Source organism: Spinacia oleracea, chromosome 4 (genome assembly GCF_020520425.1).
Source record: "Spinacia oleracea cultivar Varoflay chromosome 4, BTI_SOV_V1, whole genome shotgun sequence".
Classification (NCBI taxonomy): domain Eukaryota; kingdom Viridiplantae; phylum Streptophyta; class Magnoliopsida; order Caryophyllales; family Amaranthaceae; genus Spinacia; species Spinacia oleracea.
The window spans coordinates 41,418,076-41,433,404 of NC_079490.1; the positions used below are offsets into that span (position 1 = coordinate 41,418,076).

The following is a 15,329-nucleotide window of genomic DNA, read 5'->3' on the forward strand; positions in this document are numbered from 1 at the left end:
TTAGTCACCTTCAGTCTTTCACTTATGCATGAGTATATCCGAGTAGTAAATTCAAAATTAAACTTTTCATTTATCTGGTAATAGGGAGTGATAACCCAGGGATGAAAGTTAAAGTACTACCTTGTATATCATTTTGCTTACACGTACATTACTTGATTTGATTTAAAGATTATCTGGTAATAGGGAATGATAACCCATGGACGAAGCATACGTTGGTCCGTCCTTTACGGCAACAATGACCAAAATTCTTCTAATGGGGTATGTATTAAGGTAAATAAAAGTATATAAAGATGGGACACCAATAGAAAAACAACTCCGCATTATTCGAACTTCTGAAGCCTTGGTGCCAGTTTTCTACACAATTGCTCCAACAAAATTATATCCCCAAAATTCAAAATTCTATACTGTTCACTCGTATATGTGAACCATGAAAATAACTACATAGGCAAGAGCAGTCAAGTGATCATGTATCACATCCCTTGTTCCTCGAGGCTTTAAATATCCTCAGCTCCATTGATTTCCTGAGGAAAACAAGGCAGCTGTGGTTAACAAACACTCTAGAGTAATGAATGAATAAAATTTTGTCATACATATATTGGTATCAAGTGCTAACCTTGTCTGCAATCACTGCGCCATCTGGAACTTCCAGCTTCGCCGCAGACTTGGCATTGATAGTCACTTTTCCCTGTTGCAATTCAAACAGGATATGCTGTTAGTCCAGAAAAATGCAAGGCAGGACTGAAATAATCTGCAAAATTATGTTCAAGTTCAAGCATCACATGTTGAAAATATGGATTTATAGATCAATGAACAATGTGTTTCTACTGCAGGAAAGCAAGAGCAGAGGTGCTTTAGTAAAAGGTCAACCGATCAGAAGTTGATGCTGAACTGCTGGTACAATAAAAGTATTGCAAAGGAGAAAAAGTGACTTTTGCTAAAGGAGCAGGAGATATGTGATTACTCGAATATTTCCAAATCATTCTAAACAAGAAAAGAATATTCATTAATGACATTCTTGCAGGTGAAGGTTGTGATTGCCTGATCGGTGGTCAGACAATAGCCAAATTGCACACAAGACAGTTCGTTGGGTTTTGAAAAGAGACCTCTTTCTCATCAACCAAATGCAGTCTGGTTGGTTTCACGATACAGAACAATTGTTTTCATACTCATCTCTCTCATGCCCGAAATATATGGCACAATTACTAAAACTTTAGACACCTAAGTGGCACATAGAGAAGGTAATGACAAACAGCTTCGAGATTCCCTTCTCAGTACTTAATTTAATTTCTTATTGCCAAAATCTTGAAAAGTGAAACTGGGATAGGGCTTCAGCACATGGGGGTGTAGGGATTACTATCAAGGAGTTACGAAAATTCTCAGTACCTTGAGAGCGACCCCAGCACCAAACCACACATCTCCTGTCACCTTCAAGCTATCTAGCTCAATGATACTGGGGATAGACTTGAATCGGCTTAAGAAGTTGCTGACCTGTTCATAAGAACATTTAATTATAAACAAGAAGCTATCATCAAGAATCAAAGAACTTCACTGAAGCGAGACAAAACCTTTTTAAATTCTGGCCCCAACTCAATGGTTGGGTTAGCGGGGTTGTTTCTAGCTGTGTTTCTTATCACAAAGCCATCAACAACTGTGTACAGGTCCGACTGCAGCAAACCAAATAATGTTATAAAATGTCAAGTATTAGCACACAAAACAGTAATTGTAGGTCAACTAACCTGGACAAGGAGCAAATCTGAAGTTGCCTTCACTGGAAGGAATCGTGATCGTGGCACATTCATACCAATAGCATTATCAAAGAACTGTTACATTATAAAAGAAGCATGGACATTATGATCAATCCCCAGCACTAAAACATAGAAAATTATCATTAATGCATGATAATTGAAAACTACCTTGATTGCAGCACCAGCAGCAGTTTCCAATTGAAGAACTTTAACTCCATCAACTTCCTGAAAGAAAGATCAATTTAACCAAAAGCTCCGTGACAAATTACTACTTGTTTACCCTCAAAGAAAGTGCAATACCTTGGGGTTTGGAATAATTTCCATCTTCAGTGCATCAGCTTCTACAAGCCTTTTAATGGCATGCAAGTTCACCCACCTGAAAATCATATTACACCATGAAGTACCTCTGCAATTCAAAATTTGTTCAAAATCTTTCAAGACAATATAACTTACAGGTTGTTGGTATTGAAAATTTTGAACTTCTCAATTGATTTGAATTCGCTGACCTGATTTGAAAAAGAACAATCAATGAGCAATTATTTAAGGAATCAACATAGTAAGAACTAAGAAGAGCTCCTCAATCAGAAAACAAGATAAGAAACTTCCAACATTACAAAGTGAACGTGATGAAAGATATAAATCAGAACTTTTACTTTCGGAAGAAAAATAAGTAGAGCAAAGAAAAGTAGAATGAACAAAACTCACATGTTCATCTGGAACCTGTGCAATTTCTAGAAGCTGCATCACAAGAAAGACAAATTACCTTAATCAGCACCATTTTAAATACTACTTGATAGCATAATGCTAAAGAAAACATGTTTCATAGGCTTGGATTACACCTGGTGGCATAGGGTTAGGGTCAACTTAATAGGGTTTTTATTGGGTAGGGTTCTTACTTGACAGGGTCAATATCGAATCAAACTTATAACATAGTAATTTTGGAAACTAAAATAGTTATTTTATAAAAAATTATGTGTATTCCTTCGTATTCAATTGTATAAGCATACGACTCTTTTTTTTTTTCATTTTTACTTACTCGTTTATTGACCCGCGACCCACTTTGACCCGCTAAAAATGACAATTTCATTACCAATCCCATACCGAGCCTGACCCGACCCGCCCAATAACCAGGTCTAGCTTGGACTAGTATAAAAGATTTGGAAACCTACACTAACCTAAATCATCATCATTCAGACGGACATTCATAATGCATATAACTAATAATAATGATATCCTTCACCAACTCCTCCTCACCCCCCCCCCCCCTTCCACCATCAAGTAAGCACGCTAATGAGGCGCATTAAACGAAACATGATGTTGTCCAAGAATAATTTTACCTACCACGAAAATATTAGAAAAATATGAAGTCTTGTCAAAGAACTTGGAAATTGTTTTGCTAACACAAGCCCATGCTACCTCTAGAAAGCAGACATGCATTGTTGTTCACCTATCTCCATCCTTCACAAGTTCATCAGTGGGTGCCAATTCTTTACTCTCTTCCCTTGCCTCATTCGAGTCATTCCAATCTCTCCCTAGTTTGATCAACTACAAATTTACCTCCTAACTATCATCTATCACACTAGCACCAAACACGCCTTAAATAGGAGCAAGAAGTGTCAACAATAAAGACCTCCATAATAGTGACATGAAAGGCATAAGATATTTGGATAAACCCCAACCCAATACAATCCATCTTAGCAATTTGGATTGGACATTTTAAAATGGAATTTCTTATGGACTTTTTTTAAAATTTTGGATTTTTGAATTGGATTTGAAGTTTAGAATCTCATGTCCATATCACTGTCCATGCTTTTCACTCAGACACACGTAGGTTTTTAAAGTACAAAGGAAATTCACAAGTTAGTACTTCGTATGTTGTTAGCTGTTTACTTATATTTACTTGATGGGAACTGCTTAATAATTCTAATTTTGGTGGATAAGATTTATTTTCAACACGAGGGCCTCAATTCACTTGGTTCAAAATATAAATATCTCTTTCATGCAATTTTGCAATTGTGTCCCAACTCCCCAGAAGACGCAAAACCCCTTAACATTGCTAGTTTGCTACCCAGCCTACCATACCAAAAGTACTAGTCATTATATCTGTTAACAATCTGCAAAAAAGGGGCCTAGTTTGTTGATATATTTTGATAAAGAAAAAAAATTGAGTTAGAATTCAATTCAATTCCATCAGATTTTGACTCAGGTAAAAGTAATGAGATTGGATTAGGTTGGACTTGGCCGATATTCAGGTCAGAGTCTGACTTAAAATCCAAGTTTTGGATTAATAATAACTCTATCCTACCTACATCTCTAGGACTAGATAGGAAGTGCAAAGTTGAGGACAAAATTTTAAAACCATGGCAACCTTGAATAAATAGTAACACATACCTGGACCTTCCCTTCATAGGAAATAAGAGTTCCACCTTTGACATCCGCCAAAGTTTTAGGCGTTACCTACAGCAAGATAGAACAGTAAGATATATGTAAGTGGAAAAATCACAAGAAATTTCAAAATACTAGTTGGCATACATACCTCCATGCAGTACTCGTTCTTATTCTGGACCAAGTGACTTAAGATTTCTGTGAAGTAAATTAAGGAGGACAATTGGGTGGAAACCATGGACGGCAGCCCATGATTACTTAACCACATTATTGTGGTTTATAAAATGGCATTAAACCTAAAAGAAGGTGAACTAAAGGCATTATATAAAAAAATATTAGCATTATATGCAAGAAAGAGACTCTTAAAATAGATAAAACAGAAGAATAAGCCAGAAGTAGGATACTCAAATCAACAATAGCCCCAAGATTGTCAGAGTTTGCAACAAAGATATACTCCTTGCCCTGTTTGATTTCCATGTGAGCATCATGATACAGGAAAGTCTTAGTATCTCCTTATGAACAATACTCCATTTAGGTAAATAGTTATACAAGTGAAGTAATAGGATGAAGTTACCTGTGACAAGAACAAGTCAAGCTTTCCACTGTTCTTCAAGGACGGGAACACATCACCGTGACCAGGAGGATACCTTCATAAGCACAAGATGATCACAGGTGAATCAGAAAAGAGAACATAAAAAGCAGTACAGAAATGTTATACTACGTACAAGATTAGGAACTCGTTATTGGAAATGTACGCGGAGAACAAGAAAATGACCCGGTCCCACATAATTATTGAATAAAAGAAAGTACATATGTATTCCGTAGATTCATAAGTAATGGTGGTAGGGTATACCAATTATGGAACATGTATAATTACGGAACATATATGGGGATGAGATAGAAAAAAGCAGATAATGAAGCAAATATTGGAATATAACCATAATTTTGTCGCGTAACAAAAACATTTAACAGTGAGGATGCATACCATCCATCCTTGCCACTTTCACCTTTGCAGGGCAATGGCAAGAAATCTTCAACAACCAGACGAGGGTATTGGCTCTGAGTTGCAAGCAAAAGTCAGTGAGAAAAGAAATAATGAAAGGTAGAAAAAAAGATTTGGAATCAACAAGCTAAATCATCACATTGCAGTACCTAAAGCAAGAGGCGTGAACTCAACTAAACTACAAACCTGATTAAATGTGTGAATCTCAACATTTGAATTGGTGTATTTCTCAACAATCTGCATGCAGTAAGATTAAAATCACGAGAAGATACTCCACAAGCCAAAAGATTAATAGTATAAAATATTTTAAAGGGTACTTCACCTTAAGAGTATCATCATGTGTGTTGAATGAGTTCATCAGAACCAGAGGCACTTTGGATCCATACTTGCTGTTAAGGTTCTGCATATCATCCATAAAAAAACGTAAGTGTCATGTAGAAAAAAAATATGCATACATCTCAAAGAAACGAGAATGCAAGACCTCAATTTGCATGACTATAAGGTCCAGAAAGGTCAGGCCATTACGGACTTCAATGACAGACCTGTACAGCTCAGTCAATAATATACAAGTTAGTATTTGAGGTTATGCTCAGAAACCAAGAAGCACGAGACCACACTCAATGGCCGGAAAAGACTTTTCTACATAGTGAAGTTAGCAAAAACAATTCCTTTCGTACGAAATATTCAATCTGAAGAAAGCAACATCATCAATTAGCAACAAATTTGGAACATTTCCAGCAAAGCAAGATCTAATTCTATACTTTCAACAGTATCCAGTAAAACATAGCAGAATGTGATAAAAGCTACCCCACAGGAAAACAATTAAACCAATGCAAAATCAAACTGCTCCCCCCAGCCCGCCCAATGTGCTGACAACAATATTTCCCCCGGATATAGCTAAAGTGCAAGTAAATAGGGGGCAATTCTTCCTTAAATCACAAGCCCCCTTTTCCAATATGTGAACACAAATGTACAGTCATTCCTAAAGTTTGCTTCAAATCGTGCAGGATGTTATAGATAGCTTTTGCGTTATGTTTACATTTCATATCAGAACTTGATGACCGTAACATTACGTAAAATGACAAATCGCTGCTCAACTTCATATCGTGCCTAATACTTGTAATAGTGAATACTTTCTAGACTCTCTTTCAAAGATCATACTTTTACAAATAACAATATACACAAATTCGATAATCTTGTCTTACACCAAAGATAGATCAGGTATTCTTTGCCTATCACACATGACAGGATTGATAGCAAGTATGAAATCTGAAAGTACAACCATATACCACTAATCAAGTCCGAACAGTACAAACATACAAAAACATAATCACCAATCACATAAAAACGTATGATCTACGCACACATCTTAAAAACCTGAATCATATTCGACGAACAAAAATACAAAATCCGACCAACAAAATGATGTACAAAGAAAGCAATCAAAATATCATGATCACGTTAGAACAACATACTTAGGACCGGTACAACCCATGGTAGTTCCGAGTCCTCCATTGAGCTTCAACACCACAAGTTTATCCAAAAGCTCCTTAGTCTTTGCCTCTTCTACATTTAATCCAAAAGTTCAAACAACACAAAATCAGATCACGCAAATCGCCATTTCACCGAACGATCGACGCAATCAAACATACCAAATAGAGAAGTTTCATCAATTTTCGATTACCTTCCGGTGGCGGTGAAACGGTTTCGTACGGAACAACAATATCATCAGTAGGAGTGTTGATTTTGCTCCAATCAACATGCTGAGCTTCTCCACTTCAAAATTTTCCAATGCATTCAAAAATATTAATACTACAGAATTGGGCTAATCGTAATCAATTAAATCCAGAGTAAAATTCACTGGAGAATATTTTGAATTTTCCGTACCTTAGGTATCGAGTTACCAGATTGATGAATCCGGATTTTTCATTCTCACTGCAATGATAAATAGTAATCATCACGACAACAACAAAAACGACAAAACATCAAGATCTCAGATCCAAATCATAAAGAAAACTGAAGAGAAATTCAGAAATGCGGGAAAAAAAAATCAAAGATGAAATCGTTGATAGGAACCTGATTTCATTGAGGCCAGAGGTAGCAGAACGAAGATTCTCAATTTTGGTAGCTTCGACAGAGTTGAGAGTAGCAGCGGACGCCATTAATGGAGGTTGCAAAGCTTCGGTTTACAGAGAGAGGAGAGAGAAAGTGAGAGAAATGGAGAGTTGAGAGTGGAGAGTGGTGATGAGGTGGGAGAGGAGAAGGGGTTTTTAAATGAGAGAAATGATCCTACAAAAACGCTTTTTTGTCCAAACCTGAATTTTGTGCGCAAAACTAAGCAATCTGAATTTTGTTTTTTTATTAATTTTCTTTTAATGAACAAAAAAGGATAAAAAGCTAGAAGAAAAGAGAATATACAGGCGAATATAACTCGGGTGCCACGAGTTATTTTTGAGGTTAACAAAAAAAAAGAAAAATTTGGTAGAAAATAATTAGTGTCTAGGTCTCTCCTCAGCTTTTTATATGGGGTTGCTAAATGCAGCATGATTTTACTTGACGCAACCCTTTTTTCTTTCATTTGTTTCATTCTGAAAAAAACCTAACCCCCACTTTTATTGTTTTCTCTCAACCTTTTCCCCTATTATTTTTGTTCACGTAAATTTGATTTTTTTTTTAGTGTAACGTGTACGTGATAAAATTAGAATACGTATTTGGATTGACATGGACGATTTTTTTGACTTGGAAGACCTTGAAATTGAGGTAATATCCGTTTTTTTCTGTTTTCTTCGAGTCACTTCATGTAACTTATATGAAATATACACTTCTATTTCGTATAGATTGAACATAGTGGAACTAACTATTTCGTACAGATTGAACATAGTGGAACTAACTATTTCGTACAGATTGAACAAAATAGAGTTAACTATTTCATACAGATTGAACAAAATATAATTAACTATTTCATACAGAAACCAAAGAATTAAAAAGGGTATTTCTGGTTTTTTACAAGGGTGCGCCAAAGTAATTGAAGGTTGCGTATAGCAACCGTGTTTTATATACTTCATCCATTCTGTAAATATCACACCATTTTATTTTTATATACTATTTACGCTAGACTTTTAGGCCTTATTTGGTTGGGAAGAATTGGAAGGAAAAGAAAAGAAAGGAAAGTTAAAATAAGATTTCCTGTATTTGGTACAAATAATTATATGGGAAGTGAAAGGAAAGGAAGGGAATTGGAAGGAAAGCTCCTTTATAAAATTTTCACTTTCCTTTCCTCCCAAAATTGGAGGAATTCGGAAGGAAAGAGAAAATTAAAATCTGTCATTTATATTTCTTTTTCCTTCTCTTCCTTTCTTTCCTTTAAACCAAACACAGGGAAATTAAATCACTTTCCCTTCCCTTCTTTTCCTTTCTTTTCCCTTCCTTTCTTTTCTCTTCCTTTCCTTTACTAATAATGAACCAAATAGGGCCTTATTAATCTTTTGTGATTCATATCTAAAATAATTATAGTCATGTGAGATATTTTTAGATTCGTATCATCGATATATATTTTCTAAATATCAAGTTTTTACAATTTTTAATTATACATAATTCGAGATATTAAGAGTCAAACTATGTGTTAGAAAGAGTAAAGATAACAATGGTGCAATATTTAAGGATCATAGGAAATACTCCCTCCGTCCCGGATTAGTTGTTACACTTTCCTTTTTCGTCCGTCCCGGATTAGTTGTTATACTTCTAACTTAGGAATGACCCCACAATTATTATATTCTCTCTTACCACTAAATTTTTTTTTATCCCCACACCCTCTCTCATTCAATTTAAAAAATAATCCACTAACTCCTATCACATCTACTTTTTCAATAAAATAACAATTGATAACCAAACAATCACTTATCACCTAAAACTTTGTGCAAAGGTAAGTGTAACGACTATTCTGGAACGGATGGAGTAAATTTTTTTTAAAGCATGATTTTTTTTTTATTGTTTTATCCCAAAATTATAAAAAGAAAATGAGATAACTTAGTAATTTAACATCTATGCAATGGTCCATATCTTGATGAGTATCAATTTGGTGACCTATTGTTGCTACATAATATGTGGCACGATTGGTAATTATTATTTTTTTTGTTTATAATTGAGTTAAGGAACTACCGAATACAATGTTTGGAGGTCTGCAAAATGCAGTTGAAAACGATACGTAATACGGAGTAATCTTTAAGACAACTTTTGATTTACATTCGTACAATCAGTTGTATCTTGAGCAAATTACAACCAAGATGTAACACCCCAACCTCTAATTTATTTAATAAAGCATAATTAGCAGCGGAATTAACCTAATTCGGTCGGGACATTACCTGCCGTAACTCCCTCTTGGGAATTACAAGGCAACCATCAATCATAAGCTATTTAAACTCCAAAATTAACATAATACTTGATTTGTATTCCCAAGGTAAAAGTACATAACTTACTACGAGTCTTTAATTAAACTATTAAAACGTTAAGCGTAACTAGGTGAATATTATTAAAGTGAAATCCTCGCCACTACTCGTTTCCATCGTTCCCAGCAGTACCTAAAACAGAAAACAAAAACGGTGAGCCGAAGACTCAGTAACGAACTATTCTAGCAACGTAAATTCATTTCAATTCATTTTATTTAATAACACAGGGAGAATAGAATAATGTAAAGCATTTTATAAAGTCCTTTATTTAATTCATTCGTAACTTTAGGGTGCACATGCTAGTCGTGGCAAGTATGACATGGTGGAACGTCTTCCACGATGGACCGGTGTCCATAAAACATGGGGCCTTGGCCCGAAAAACATGAGAGCCTTGGCTCAATGGGCGGATGCCCCATGGGTACATGCATGACCGAGAATCGTAACCTGTGAACATATACTGCCAAACGGACTAGGAATTTCACTTTCATTTATCATGTTTCGTTTAATTTTACATTTTAGCCTTTTTACTTCAGTAGAAGTAACATAATTCCTTTAGATCATGAGATCATGATAAAACATCATTTAGATCCTGGGATCCATAAAATATCATTTCTTTCCTGGCATCATAGAGACATCATTTCATTCATGGTTTCTTATAAAGATCGTTTTATAAGAATTTCAATCAATCATATTATAATAAATAATTCAATCAAATCACATTTCATTTCCCGCAATTCATAAAACATGTCAAAGCATTCAATTCATAAATAAATCATAACATTGTATTTTCATAAACGCATTTATAAGGGAATTGCGGGTACTAGCAATAGCCGTTACCTCACTTCCACGATTTTGGCTAAGGATTTTCGCTGGTTCGTTCGTCCTGAGCTCCGAGTCCAATTTCTTTAAAAATAGTAAATAATTGAATTAGTATTAGATCGATAAATAATTTAAAATTAATATTTTATAAATCATAAATTTTATAAGTAATGAATTTATAAATAACGAATTTTAATAAATTATAATTTCGAATTTTAACGAAAATGTTATTATTAATTAAATTTTCAATCGAAATACATATATATTTGATAAATCGATTTTCATGAAAATCTTATTTAAATTCCGTTTTTGTTAACTCAAGCTAGTAATTTATTTTAGTAAAATCGATATTCGATAATTAAACCTGAAAAATAATAACAATTTATTAGTAAATAATTATATGATAAAAATTTATTAAAACATGAAAATTAATAATTTAGAGATTCTGAAATTTAATAATAGGAAATCTGAAATAGTTATTCAATTTTTAACTCACCAAAGGCCCAAAGTAAAATAGCCCAACTCAAATACGAGTTTGAGACTTTGAGGTGAATAAGAATCAATGTTTCACTTAGAAACATGATTCTCGGTTTTCTGGGAAGGGAAATAGAAACAGGGGAGGGGCGTGAAACAGGGAAGGCACGGAGGAGGAAGGGAGTTGGGGTGGCTGGGCTCGGTTGTCGGCGACGGGGAAACTCCAGCGTGGCTGGGCGGTTCTGACCGCGTGGCTGTGGCTCGCGGATAAGAGGAAGAAAAGGAGGGGTGTGCGAACAGGGGAGGGAGAACAGGGGAGTCGAAGAGAAAGGAGGCGGTGTACGGCGGAGCAGAGCACGAATAGGAGGGGAGATGGGGCTAGGTTTGGTGGCGCCAGAAATCTCCGGTGAAGGCGAAGGTGGTGGTGGCTGGTCTGCGGCAGTAGGACGACGAAAGAAAGGGAGGGGAAGTGCGAAGGAGGCGAGAGAACAGGGGAGTTTGGGGGTGGGGTTTTGCGGTGGTTCTGGGCGGCGTATCGCCGGAGATTGAGGATGGAGTTGGGTTTAGGAGGTGGTAATGTGTTTGTGGTGTGGTGGCGTGGTGTCGGTGTTGGTGGTGCAGCGAAGAGAAAAGGGAGAGGCAGGGGAGACGATATGAGTGTGCGGTGGTGGCCGACGGTGATTGGGACGGTTCTGGGTCGTTGTTGCGGTGTTTAACGGTGGTTGAGGTGGCGGACAATGGTGGTTATGGTGGTGGTCGTTGGTCCGAATCAGAGAAATCAAAAGGGGAGTGAAATTGGTTGTTGTTTTGATTTGTGATATTGAATTTCAATTAGGAAATAGAAACTGAATTTGTATCCATGTAGAGTAAATGGGAAGGAATGAACATGGACTGAATTGTGGGAAAGAGAGGAATGAAGGAAAATGTTTCCTTTTGCTTTGTACGTGGCGAGCAAGGGAAGAGGAGAAGGAAGAAAATTTCTTCACTCATTTGTGCGTGGAAAGCAAGCAGAAAAAGAAAAAAAAAGAAGATGATTTTGGCTCTTTTAAGGGCAATTTCGTAATTTCACATTATTTGGCCAAAATTTCAGAAATTGTTGCTATTTTTGAAACTTACTAAAAATAGAAATGTTTAATTAAAATAATTCTTTATAAAATTTATCGTTAACGAAAAATAAATAAATCTTCGTTTATAAATTTATCGTTTAAAATAAATCGTAAAAACGATTAAAATAACGAAATTCGATTATTCGTAATTATTTAAAACAAAATCAAGCTAATAAATATTTTTAATTTTAATAAAATCATGTTTAAAAATTTCGGGGTATTACATCCTTACCCCCTTAGAAAAAGTTTCGTCCTCGAAACTGGAGCTCAGTCGATCTTGCCATTCTTAAAATCATACGAGTCATATTTAATTGTTCTACTCGTCATTCACTAATCGAAAACATGCATGTCATAACCAATCATTTGATCTCACGCATAAGCATGGTTGATATATTACACATTCACAGAAAACATGGAGATTCGTACATCATATCGTTCTCTGGAAACTATTTGAAGATATTTCGCTTTCATTTGCTACTGGGCTTCTTTGTTTCAGAAATCTTGTCGTTGAGTTTCATTACTTCACTCGTTTAGATTTCGATATTCGATCTTTTCTTCTACGTTAAATAACTTCGTTGACCACGTTCGTTGCAGGGGTTTGAGTCCAATCACGTGACTAAAAATACATCGTTAGACATGTGGCGTTGCTACTTATCCTTTATAGTTTATAAAACCTCAGATTTTTTTTTTCTTTTTCTTTTAGGAGAATGCTAAGCCCTCAAGCGTGCCTTTATTTGGAACAATCTTGCTCCCAGAAAACTTAGTTCATATTACCTGGTCCTATAGACATGTCATATGTTGATTTCCTAATCCCAATTCCATTGCATTCCTCAATCATTCATAATTCTTTTCGAATTTCTAACATTCATTGATATCATCAACCTTATTGACAGATTAATTCTTGATAACTTATTTTGGTAGAATCCTCAAGATCTTATCCATGTGTCAACTCAGATGGGTCTTTTGTCATAACTCATGTTGGGTTCATAACATTTCTACTTAACTTCTTAGCTTCCTTACTTGAGGCATATCAATCATCTTTTAGTCCTTCAACATGCGTTTCTTTGATTTCACTTCAAAATAATGGTGTTCAACAATTTCCCACCTAAGTCAAATTCTTTCACAATGGAGGGCTCAGCCCAAATTACGTGACTATGTCTTTGAGCATAGCCTGGTTTAGATTTCTACATATACTCAAAATATACGGTATATACTTTAGCATAGATTAGTCTAGGTTGTTCACTCTAGATTGCCATTTCATAGCCTTCGAAACTACTTTCTTGCCAATTTGACATATTTCAAAACTTCATGAACTCCTGTATTTTCCTCAAATTTGTTTCCTCCATAATTCTTAAACTATACGTAGGCAGGTTTACTAAATGTATCAAAGCACAGGTCTTAATTGTGATTCGTCAAGATATCTCATACAATTGATAATCCCAAAATAATTTCAGCTAACTTTATGGTATTTGGTTTACAACCTCTACTATATTCTTAATAGCTCAACGAACCTTCAAAAATACTTTTGCACCAATTCCATTGATACCAGAATATGACGCATAATGATAACTTACCTTAATCCTCAATAATACTCATACATTATCGTTTCTTGCACGTAAGATTGGGGTTCCCAAGGTAACATTTTCATGTTATCATTCTTAAAATGATTTCCGCAAATTAACTCTTCTCATCTCATTGAAAACTAAAATCTTGTTCTCTTATTAAAGGTCTATCATGGTTCCTTCTCGAAATATATTTGGGCACTTACTATAGGCAACTAAAATTTTCTCTCTCCCCTAGTTGTCTGATAACCTTTCATTTTCGACCCTTTTGTCTCTTAGTCATTGGAGTAATTTACTCTTATTCTCTCATACGCATCAATGTCAATCTTCTTCATAATCTCCAACCTATCATCCTTTCATTACATCATCTCAATATGCCTGAACTCTCAGGTTACTCAGTACTCACTATCATACACATGTCAACCTATTTGGTATAAACTCTAAACATGTATGACAAATAATAAATAAATGAAGGAATGCCAACGAATATCATACAAAATAATTAGAAAAGAGAATTACAAGGACCATTGGTAACATTTATGCCTTTTTCATGTGGTTTTGCCAAAGAATCTTCTCCAATCATGGGTTCCTAAAGCATGCTAACAATGTCAATGGTTCTATGTTCGTTGTCAATAGACGATCTTTTAGTACGTGTAGCTGATGGTGATAGCTCAGAATAATCTCGAACCTAATGGTCATGACTTTCACAACGATCATTTGTTCCTATTGCAAATCCTTAATTCGTGCTTTCCTAATCTCATAATTCAAAGTTGGCCTCGCATTTAAGCAAACGTTTCCTTTATCCTTAAGGAACTTGACTTCCCTAACAAATATTTCCTTAGTCTCATCAATCAAAGTTGGTCTCGGTACTGACTTAACGCATTTAGACAAACATTTCCTTTATTCTTAACATCTTAACTTCTAGGTTTTACAGATCATCTTGGTTGGCTCGTAGAAAAGGTAGGATCGAATTTAGGTAAGATTTTGACTCAAGCATCTATAATAACATTAGCTTTTCTGGTAGGGTATTGTATATCAAGATCATAATTAAGGTAGTTCTATTCAGGGACTTGGAGTTGGCGAGAGAATCATCTATGACCTTCCTGTTCCATTTCGACACATCATATTCCATGTTTAGAAGTATTAATATAAATAACAAATCTCTTAGTTCCGGATGGAAGGCAAGGATATAGGAATTGTGATACGTCTATTAAGTTCTGAAATTGCAGATTTACAATCATCATTCCCCATAAATTTGATATTCTTTCTAACCCATCGGATTGTGGGTAAGGCAACCTTAGAGAAATCTTAGATAAATTTTCGATAACCTTCAGCTAAACCCATAAAATTTCATACTTCAGGGACATTGGTTGGTCTAGGGTATTCCACGATTGCTTTTACTTTCTCATGATCAACAGATACACCTTTCTCAGAAATAATATGACCTAAAAACGATATTTCCTTAAGCCAGAATTTACACTTTGACAACTTAGCATATAACTGGTTTTCAATCAACATATCTAACACTTTTCTCCGATGCTCCTCGTGTTCCTCATTACTCTTAGAATGTACCAAAATATCATCAATGGAAACAACTACAAACTCGTCAAGGTATGGTTTGAAATTGTGGTTCATTAAATCCATAAATACAGCTGATGCATTAGTTAACCCAAAAGGTATTACAACAAACTCGTGGTGACCATAGTTGGTTCTAAAAGTTGTTCTTGGAATATCCTCAAGTTTATTATAAAGTCGATGGTATCGAGACCTCAAATCTATCTTTGAAAACA

At 35.3% G+C, this 15,329-nt stretch overlaps 1 protein-coding gene and 1 long non-coding RNA gene across 2 annotated transcripts; both read right to left on the bottom strand.

Annotated features, from left to right (window-relative positions):
• Positions 1–302: 302 nt before the first annotated feature.
• Positions 303–7,458, bottom strand: LOC110795345 (UTP--glucose-1-phosphate uridylyltransferase). The gene is made up of 21 exons (XM_022000352.2): positions 7,210–7,458; positions 7,021–7,068; positions 6,818–6,909; positions 6,609–6,699; positions 5,615–5,675; positions 5,456–5,533; positions 5,320–5,370; positions 5,116–5,189; positions 4,705–4,777; positions 4,535–4,592; positions 4,282–4,328; positions 4,137–4,202; positions 2,451–2,483; positions 2,199–2,251; positions 2,046–2,121; positions 1,914–1,970; positions 1,737–1,820; positions 1,566–1,664; positions 1,384–1,488; positions 614–685; positions 303–521 (listed from the first exon to the last, which is right to left on the bottom strand). The coding sequence occupies exons 1-21, from the start codon at positions 7,293–7,295 to the stop codon at positions 495–497; spliced, it is 1,431 nt and encodes a 476-aa protein (XP_021856044.1). The 5' UTR covers positions 7,296–7,458; the 3' UTR covers positions 303–494.
• Positions 7,459–9,011: 1,553 nt separating this feature from the next.
• LOC130459615 (uncharacterized) lies at positions 9,012–12,242 on the bottom strand. The gene is made up of 3 exons (XR_008919127.1): positions 10,894–12,242; positions 10,416–10,481; positions 9,012–9,710 (listed from the first exon to the last, which is right to left on the bottom strand). It is a non-coding gene; the product is annotated as an uncharacterized lncRNA (long non-coding RNA).
• Positions 12,243–15,329: the final 3,087 nt, after the last annotated feature.